This window comes from Musa acuminata, chromosome BXJ2-9 (genome assembly GCF_036884655.1).
Source record: "Musa acuminata AAA Group cultivar baxijiao chromosome BXJ2-9, Cavendish_Baxijiao_AAA, whole genome shotgun sequence".
Classification (NCBI taxonomy): Eukaryota; Viridiplantae; Streptophyta; class Magnoliopsida; order Zingiberales; family Musaceae; genus Musa; species Musa acuminata.
In genome coordinates, this window is record NC_088346.1 from 12920568 (window position 1) to 12931405 (window position 10838).

Genomic DNA, 10838 nt, shown 5'->3' on the forward strand with positions numbered 1-10838 from the left:
AGAAATTATTTATGTATAAAATAATATGAGATTCATCTGATACAAAATTCATAACATTTCTATTTGTTCGAGTGAGTTATAAATCAGGTTCACTTAATTAAGCTGTTCCCACCTTACGGATATGGTTGACCAAGTCAACAGGTAGAGACAGAAACATGTGACTCGCCAACCAAGTCAGTCTGCTTCTTTTCTTGGTTATCTTCTTGCTTAATCCGAGGACGGCGTATGAAAGCCATGCCCAAAAGTCTACCTCGGCTTCTGCTTTCCACCAACTCTCGTCCGCCTCAAGTCTTTGCGCGTTTTCCATAAAGCAGTACCTGTAACTTCCTTGAAACTTGTTGTGCCATTTAGGGTTTACTTTGCTTCATCTTTCCCACATGGAACTACGTGTCTTAGAATCTGAAAGGTAGCAAGTCAATGGGATATATCGAGTCAAGAACGAGATTAATGAGTCAACTGGGGATGCTTGACTTCTTCTTCTTCTTCTTCTCATTACTGGTAGTCTCGGTCAAGTGGAAGTATACGTCAAAGAAAGTTCTTCTCATCTTCCATCAAACGACCAGTACTTGTTTACGAGAAGCAACTGCATGGCCCATATAAATGTCGAATCCATGCAGCTGAAGCAAAACTGCAACAGAAGAACTCTACCTCACATCTCAATTGCTTCTCTTCTGCACTGGAATGGAATACTTACTCCACCACTTGACCCGTCTCTTCGAGATGCTCCATTGCCACCTTGAAAGGCTCGGCTACCTAGCGATAACTCAGGTTGACTCGATCCCGTCAATTGAACTTATCGTCTCCGGAGACGAGAGCAGTGATGATGCTGCGATTGTGATGAAGAGACTTGGCTTGTGGAGCTCCGACGACGATGAAGAGACGGAGAGCAGTAGACTCATGGATGCAGCATATAAGCTGTTGGAGGAGAAAGAAGCGAGATTGGAGGAGGTGGATGCGGCGTTCGGGGTGTTCGACGAGGACGGCGACGGGCTCATCGGCGCCGAGGAGCTACGGGCCGTGATGCGCAGGCTGGGGTTGGAAGAGGGCATGAGATTGGAGGACTGCAGGAGGATGATCGAGGCTTACGATCAGGACGGGGACGGCCATGTTAGCTTGAGCGAGTTCAAGAACATGTTGGAGTGTGCTTTGTAGTTTGAGGAGGAAGATCCAGCTCGAGTAGCGAGAGAAAGAAAGATATCACTGTTGACTGAACTGTGAAATATATGAATCAGAGTCACTCACTTAGATATCTTCTCCAAGATAAGGATTAATACATGTCAAACGAAAGAACTAGGTCAAAATATTTTTCCTGTACGAAGAATCTTTATGGGCTGCTAACCTCTCTCTTTCTCTCTCTCTCTCTCTCTCTCTCTCTGTCTGTCTATATATATATATATATATATTATTGATATACAAAAATATCTTTGATATCCTCTCACAGATTAAGAATATAACTTCTGTGTTGGAGTAAAAAGAAGAAAAAAAGGAATTTTAAAATAAGATATCACAAATGAAGGCAAAGCAAGTCCACAGAGTTTGATAATGACAAGAAATTTGCTAGGCCCAGCTTAAGGCTGCCCATGATACAGTGTTGTCAATAAACAACACAAAGGATTAATCATTGAAGTTCTTTGTTCCCAAAGAAAGCAAGATGTTAGAAAAATCAGATTACCAATCCTTTATCAGACTATATCCTATAGCTACCAGTAAAGCCCTTATCAGATCGCAAGGTCTTGAGATAAAATCCCATATTCATCACTTACTTTAAAAAGATATATTTTTTGGAAGAAATTAAAATCCCAAAATTACGAGGTAATCTATAAATACATTGCTATAGTAAATTAGATAGAATTAATGATTTGGAAGAAATTGATTGTACGAGGGGTTTGGATGATCAGGAAGGGAAGGGATACAACTTTTAAGGAGTCTTAAAAATCCCTACCAAGTACTTATCAGATAAATCGATTTTATGGAGTGGGCTAAGGCTAAAATTAAATAGAATTCTGATGATGATTACAATACTAGATTTTATCATAATGTAATTACCATGCATGTAAGGTCAATAATCAATTTTGTTGTGACTTGTGACCACCATAGAATTATGTCTGCTTTTGACTCTAATTTTGTTTGGCGGCATTTAAATTTACCTTTGTGACTTTGGATGGCTTACTCTTACCGCACCCTTTACGAAAAAGGAGATATGGGATACCATTTCCTTTTTCCAATGAGTTTTACAATAAAGTATTAGGAGTTTATTAGTAATTCTATGCTGTATGCATTTGCTCAATTATATTAGGGCTAGATGAGTTTTACAAAAAAAAAGTATTAGGAGCTTATTAGTAATTCTATGATGTATGCATTTGCTCAATTCTATTAGGTTAGGTTGGATGAGTAGCTGGGAGATTACGATTTTGGCATAACAAAGCAAATGAAATATTTGATATAATGTTCATATATATATATTTTTTTTTATTTTGTTCATGCTTTACTTAGAGGATTGATAATAGGTATGATAGTCTTATTTTGATTGATCTATGATGGACTTAGACCTTTTTTATCGTGCAACCGTTCATAATTTATAAAGTTTATGTTTATAATTTATGAAGTTTAGGTAAAATCAGCTAAGTCCATGATAGATGGTATCAAAGCGGGACAAGCACACTTAGAAATATTTGACATACAAATATAAGGGATCTAGTGAGGCTACATTGAGGGAATCAACACATGCGATCGTTTGGGAGAACCAAATGTTGAGATGTAAGGAATAGAGTTACTCAAAAGAGCAAGCATCTAAGATTAGCATTTAAAGAAATGACCAACTCTTTGCATGAGAGATACCATGAGAGCAAGCAAGCTACGAAAAATGTGTGGTGCACAAAAGTTGGGATGGTTGAGTTCGAGCTACAGCTCAATATTGGCAACTAACTTGATAGTATTCAAAGCAAGTGGGGCGCCTGACAAATGATAAGACCATACAAGGTAGGATGGGTTACTCAGCGACTAAAAGAGTTATGTAAATCTCACAAAGGTGAGAGAAATTGCTAACTTGAAGAATTCGGTACTTATGCAATGGCTTGTATATGAACAATAAATTTGTTAGGATTAATACGAGAGGGGTTGGGTGAATTAGTGCTTACGATAAAAATATCGGTTTTGAAACTTCATACGTTCGATAAAAATCGATATCGGAAAGATGTTAACTTAAAATACGTTTATAAGCGTAGTAAAAGTAAGAATTCAGTTTGTAATTAAAATGAAAAGCTTAAAGTAAATTCAAACTAGATTTTTATAGTGGTTCGGTCGTTGTGACCTACATCCACTCTTGATTCCTCTTCACTCAAGGCTACTGGCTTCCACTACCGGTCTTTCTTCAATAGGCGCAGACCAACTACCATCTTACAACCCTTTCTCCTTTTCACGGGTTTAGGAGATAACCCTTACAAGCCTCACACCTCTCTTAGACTAAGCCCGAAACTTAAAGAGGAGGAGGACACTTAGTATTATTTCAACTTAGAATAACAACCCCTTTCTACTCAAATTATTATTGTGCCATGCAAGAATAGCTGGGGTATTTATAGACCCCAAATGATTTCAAAATTGAAGCTAAAAAAGGTTTCATCCCGGGTTTCCCGAGTCCTAGCAATACCACCGCTTGTGTTGGGCGATACCACTACCTATAGCACTGACACTGAACAGTACCACCGTCTGACACAGTCTAAGAGATTGTGTCTAGACGGTACCACCGCTTGACATAGTCTAGGAGACTATGTCTAGACGGTACCACTGCCTAACACTGGGCGGTATCACCACCCAATCTAGTGGTACTACCGCCTGACATAGTCTTGGAGATTGTGTCTCAGAGACTGAGCCACTAGTGGTGCCACCGTCTGACCCAACTTTTGAGTCACTGAATGGACTTTTCTCTTAGCCCAAAACAATTCCACTTTAGGTTCAGTTGGCCCCTAATTGAGTTGGTCTAATTACAACTAAAACTATTTTGATTTAGATAATTATTATAAAATATTAATCATATATTATCCGATTTGTCATTGATTCATCGATGTTTCTGTTAGCATCGAGTTGGCACTAAGAGGGGTGGGAGGGGGGGGGGGCGAATTAGTGCAATGGATAAATCACGTCGATTCGAAAATATTTCATATGTTCGATGAAAACCGATATAAAAAATATGAGTTTAACTTGAAAGCATACGGAAGAGTGTAATGAGAAGGTAAAGCAAGTAAAGTAGTTTGTAATGAAAGTAAATAGCTTAAAGTAAATGCAAACCGAGTTTTATAGTGGTTCGGTCGTCATAACCTACATCCGCTCCCGATTCCTTTTTCCTCGAGGCCACCGACATCCACTAATGATCTTCCTTCAATAAACGAAGACCAATCACATTCTTATAACTCTATTCTCCTTTTGACAAGCTCAGGAGAGAATATTTATACCCCCACAACCTCCTCTTTTAGACTTCACTAATACTTAGAGTTTGAGAAAAGTTCACACAAGATTATAATAGTATTTTTCTTCTCTTTTTGCTTTAAATTCTTGTGTATGATAACCGAGGATGAGAGGGGTATTTATAGACCTTAAGTGGATTCAAACTTTGAGCCTAAAAGTATCTAATCCCTAGTTTTCAAGGTACTAGCAGTACCACTGCCCGTGCTGGGTGGTACCCCACTCAGTCTGAGTGGTACTACCACCTGACAGTCTCTCGAAGATTGAAGGTCTTGGTATTTATGACCTTGGAACTTCTCTGTTGGCTTTCGAAGCAAAAGAATCCATAAGTATTTGAATAGATACCCTGGTTTATATTAGGAAAAACTATTATAGCCGAAAAATTCTTTTCCCTTTTTGTATATCAAAATGAGTTTCTCATCAAAATATTAACTTATTATCAAAAGCAAATATTAACTAGAGCAGCATAAATAGTAGAATAATAAATTAGTCATAAATTGAGACACTGAAATTTTTACGTGAAAAACCTAATGCAAAAAAAATCATAGGACCGTAGTCCACTTTAAACTTTCACTATCACTAAGAATGATAACAGGTTTACAGTAAATCTTCTCTAAAATAACTAAATGATCACAATAACATCAAAAACACTGGCTCAACATTAACATATCATCATCACTAAAGATGAATTTTATGAAAAAAAAAAAATCTCATAAAGTGGGTATAGCAAGAAAGTAATTTAGAGAGAATAAACTATATATCGATACTGTTAAGATTGTAAAGCTTATTGTAAAGATTCTTTACTTAAAATTTAAACCAAGATTAACAAAGTTTAGCTGCTCTATCATCTACCAAAAGCCTCAAATGCCTTAACTTTTTCTTTCCTTTTCTCTCTCTATTTCTTTCTGACGTTGCCATAGTTTTTCTTTTTTCTTTCTTTTCCTTTTTTTTCTAATAAATTAGATTTGGGCTCAATGCCTAAATCATCTAGTCCAAGCCCATATATGAGTTGAACCCAACAATTCTCCCCCTCCAGCTTATATGGTGGGATGTACTAAACCTGCTTTTCATCTATATGTTTCAGGCTTCGCTTTAGGCAAAAACTTTATCAACATATCTAATTCATTCTCATTGATATGCACTCTTTCCAAGTATAATTTTTTCATCTTAAAAATATCATAAATCCAATGATATCTAACGTCAATATGCTTGGATCTAGAATTATATGTTAAATTCTTAGAGAGATAAATGACACTCTAACTATCATAGTAAACAGTATATCTTTTCTATTTAAAGTCTAATTCATATAGAAACTTTTTAATATGTAAAGCTTTCTTGCAGGCTTCAGTAATTATTATATATTTTGCTTCTGTGGTTGATAGAGCAACACAATTATATAACTTAGACTACTAAGAGACCGGTTCCCCTACAAATGTCATCAAGAATCCCGAAGTGGACTTCTTGGAATTAGTATCACCTACCATGTCCGCATTTGTATACCCCTCTAGTACAGGTTCATCACTACCAAAACATAAACATAATCTGGAAGTACTTCTTAGATATCTTAATATATATTTCACTATTCGCTAATATTTCTGATCAAGATTAGAGAGAAATCAACTGCATGAGCTATATCTGGCCTAATATAAACCATAGCATATATCAAATTGCCTACTACAGATGAGTAAGGCATTTTGAATATATTTTTTATTTTTTATCACTTGTAGGACATTATTACAAACTAAACTTGAAATGACCTATAAGTGGAAAACAAATTGCTTTGTCTTTACTTATATTGAATCTTTCATGAACCTTTTCATTGTAGGTCTCTTGAGATAGCCAAATCTTCACTTTCTTTCTGCTAAGTATTTGTTTTATCGATCCCAAGACTTTCATGGGAAAAGACTTACTTAGCTCTCTTTTAAGCTTTTCAATTTTACTAGCATCATGGCCAATAATCAGCATATCATCAACATAAAGCAGGAGAATAATGAAATCATCATCTGAATTTTTTTTTTTTATAAACACACAATGATCGGATGTTGTTCTATTATACCCTTGGCTCATCATAAAGGAATCAAACTTCTTGTACCACTATCTAAGTGCTTGTTTGAGTCCATATAAGTTTTTCCTAAGCTTGCACACTATATTTTCTTTTCCCTTAACTTTGAAACATTCTTGTTACTCTATGTAAATTTCTTCTTCTAAGTCACAATGAAGAAATGCTATTTTTACATCAAGTTGCTCAACTTCTAAATTTAAGCGGGTAGCCAAACCAAGAACAACTCGAATAGATGATATTTTCACTATAGGAGAAAATATTTCTTCAAAGTCAATACATTTCTTTTGACTGAATCCTTTCACAACTAGTCGTGCCATGTATCTTTGTTATGAGCTATTATTTTTATTCTTCAATTTATAAACTCATTTATTCTTGAGAGCTTTATTCTCTTTAGGCAACTTTACTAAGTCATATGTGTGGTTCTTAAGCAAGGATCTTATTTCTTCTTGTATTACTTTAACCCAATCATTCTTATGCTCATGTAGAATAGCTTCTTAGTAAGTTTCTAGCTCTCCCTCGTCAGTAAACATAATATAATCATGTGAAGGGTTTCTAGTAGATGGTTGTGGCTCCCTTGTGGATCTTCTCAATCGAATCTCAACTAGCAGTGGAGGTGTTTATTCAGTTGGTTCAACATCATTAATTGTAGGAGCATCATCATTGACATTCTCACCATAATCTTCTTGTTCATCTCCCTCATGATCATCATGAACTACAAGTGAAGGAACTAAACTCAAACTCTAAGGAATATAAACATAAATTTTTAGCTTCTCAACGTTATCACCATCATCAAACAATTGGTCTTCAAGAAATATAATATCTCTACTTTTAATAGTCTTCTTGTTCATTAGATCTCATAATCTGTATCTAAACTCTTCATGATCATACCCCAAGAAGATACATGTTTTTGCCTTATTATCAAGCTTGGACCTCTCATCTTTGGTAATATGAACAAATGTTTTACACCCAAAGACTCTCAAGTGATTATAAGATATATTTTTTCATTTCCATACTCTCTCTAGAACATCATCTTTAATAGAAACTGATAAAGAAAGATTTATCAGATCAATTGTAGTTCTCATAGCCTCCCCCCAAAATGACTTAGGTAACTTGCCGTGGGAAAGCCTACAGCTAATCCTTTCTTTAATAGTTTTATTCATCCTTTCTGTTATATCGCTCTACTGAGGAGTTTTAGGAATTATTTTCTCAAGCTTGATATCATGGAACTTGCAATAATTCTTAAAATGACCCCTGTACTTGCCACAATTATCTGCTCGAACATACTTTAGCTTTCTGTCAGTTTCTCTTTCAATACTGACATGAAACTATTTGAAAACATTGAGTACCTGATCTTTATATTTCAAAGCAAAAGCCCACACTTTTCTAGAATGATCATCAATGAAAGTAACAAAATAAAGAGCACCCCCAAGAGTTCTAGTTTGTATAGTACATACATCAGTATGAATCAAATCAATAATATCTGATCTTCTAGATGATGTACACGTATGAAAGGCAACTCTATGTATTTTTCCAACTAAGTAATGATCATAAGATTTAAGAGATGTACCTTGCAACTTTGGTAAGAATTGCTTTCTAGCAAGAGTTCAAAGTCACTTCTCATTGATATGACCAAGCCTCTTGTTCAAAGTCACTTCCTTTATGTAGCTTAGCTTCCATGATATAAAAAGAGTTTAGCTTCTTTCCTCTCGCCACAATTAGTGAACTTTTAGTGAGTTTCCATTTATTTTTATCAAAATAGTATGTAAATCCCTCATCATCAAGTCTGCCTGTAGATATCAAGTTAAGATAAATATCTAGAACATATTTAACATCTTTGAGTATCAATTTGCTTCTAATACTGGTCTCCAAGTAAATATCTCCAATACCCATAATCTTAAATGTACCACTGTTTTCTATTCTAACATTACCAAAATCACCACTAGTGTAAGATATGAAGAAATCACCGTGAGAAATAACATAAAATGAAGCACCAGAGTCAATTACCTAATTATTGTCCTGAACTGCAAGATTGACACAAACGTCATCATAAACAATAATGATATCACCTTCAACAACAATTGTATTAGTCTCTTTATCATTTTTCTTCCTTTCATTTTGTTTTTGCTTCCAAAACCTATACTCTTTCTTCATGTGACCTAGCCTGTTACAATGGAAATATTTGGTATCTCTTTTAGATTTAGGTTTTCCTCTATAACCATATGAATTTCTACTATGATTTCTTCCACGTTTTTCTTGTTTTTCAGTAATAAATACACCAAAAGAAGATTCTTCCTATTCTTTCCTTCTAGCATCTTCATTTAGTAAACTGTCTTTAATCATATCTATAGTTAGAGTCCCCTCTGGTGTGGAGTTACAAATTGTCACCACAGACGTTTCCCAACTTTCTAGTAAAGAGCTGAGAAGTAATAATCCTTGCATCTCATCATCTATATTCATTTTCAGAGCAATCGACTTGTTTGCATCTCATCATATATATTCATCACATCGTTCTAACTTTTGATAAATAATACCAGCTTTGGTTTCATCCATCCATCTTCTAATATAGGTAATAACTTTTCTACGTTGAACCTCTCATTCTTCATCTTCCATAGTGAAGGTTTATCTTTAATCTTGATGGGCTTATACAAATCTTTCATCATATGCCTCCGAGTGGAATAATTTGATGAGTTCAATTTAATCATACTATTTGACTCTTCCATTTCAATCGCATAAGAAAAAAAACTAGCACCAAACAATCTGTTGCTCTAATATCATTTGTTGGGAAAAACTATTATAGCGGAATAATTCTTTCCCTCTTTGTGTATCAAAATAGGTTCCTCATTAAAATGTAGAAAATCCAATACGAGAAAAACTACGGAACCAATAATATTACCAATAATGATAATATGTTTATAGTAAATCTTCTTTAGAATAACCAAAGGATCAGAGTAATATCAAGAATACAGATCTTGATTCAACATTAACATATCATCATCATCGAAGATGAATTTCATGAAAACAAAAATTTTAGGTTTCACAAAATGGGTATAGCGAAAAAATATCTTACAGATGATAAACTATATATAAGTAACGTTAAGATTATAAAGCTTATTACAAAAATTCTTTACATAAAATTTGAGTTAGAACTAATGAAGTTAGCCACTCGAAAACCTTTAACTTTTTTTCACACCATCCCTGTTCGCTGCACTCACGCACTACTTGTTCGCTGCTCTAACAGTGCACGTCTCAAGTTTTTTTTTTTTTTTTTTTTTTCTAATAAATCAGATTGGGGCTCATCTAGTCCAAGCCTATGGGCTGGACGGACTAATGTGGTCATCGTAAAGCATGGTTAGGTATCTCCTTGGAACAATCAATCTGGAAGCTTTTTAATAAGACTATGTCTATGCTGAAAGCTGTTTTCATCTAACTATTAGTAATGTTAATCAACCAAATATTTTGCATGACAATTGGATCTTTGACATTTCATTTGCCTTAAACCTATACTTTTAATATATTTGTTATCGATGAACACTGGCATGTTTCTAACCTTCTGCTTGATAACAAATGAAACGATTTGTTACTTGATCAATGCTTTGATGGCAATATTTGCAGGCTTCTCTCCCGCATTGATGTGCCTCCTCCTCTCGAGGATGACAAATGGATTTGGAGAATTGACCTAAAAGGGCAACCACCAGCCAAACTAGCTCATAAGGTACATCAAAGACTTGGATCATCCCAGTGGGGAGGTCGAAGGGTGTTGGAGTGAATCGTGAAAATATTATGCTTTTCCTAACTTTTACATCGCAAATTGTCTACTTCAGTTAGGTTATCTCAGTTGGGTATTTGTCTGCCTCACATGCGTTATGTTCGTAATAAGGGTTGGGATGATCAAAATCATATCTTGTTTGACTATGCGTTTGCTACGAGGGTGTGAGCCATTCTTAGCAATAAGTTGGGATATCAATTCTCTCGTCGTGGGAAGTGGAAGAAAGTGGGATATCATCACACACCTCAATACGTGATCCATCCTTGGCTTTTGACAGTGTCACGGTAAAGGCCATGCATGGTTGTGTCTCAGCTACATAAGCGAACAACGGACATCAACTTGTTGCAGCAACAGCGGAGGCCTCGTTTGTCCACCATCCCCACACCTCGATACATCATGGTCCATTGTTGGCTTTCGACACGGTCACTCACGGTAGAGGCCATCCATCCCTGTGTCTCAACCACACACAAGCGAACGATGGACATCATCAACCTTGTGCCCATTGGAAAGCTGGCCAGCAATTGTGAGTTTGATTAGCAACTAATAGGCTCA

The 10838-nt window shown here is 35.6% G+C and overlaps 1 protein-coding gene across 1 annotated transcript; it reads left to right on the forward strand.

The window, feature by feature from the left end:
* Positions 1 to 681: 681 nt before the first annotated feature.
* Positions 682 to 1152, forward strand: LOC135622004 (probable calcium-binding protein CML46). The gene has a single exon (XM_065123630.1). It carries the CDS (start codon positions 682 to 684, stop codon positions 1150 to 1152), a length of 471 nt encoding a protein of 156 aa, XP_064979702.1.
* Positions 1153 to 10838: the final 9686 nt, after the last annotated feature.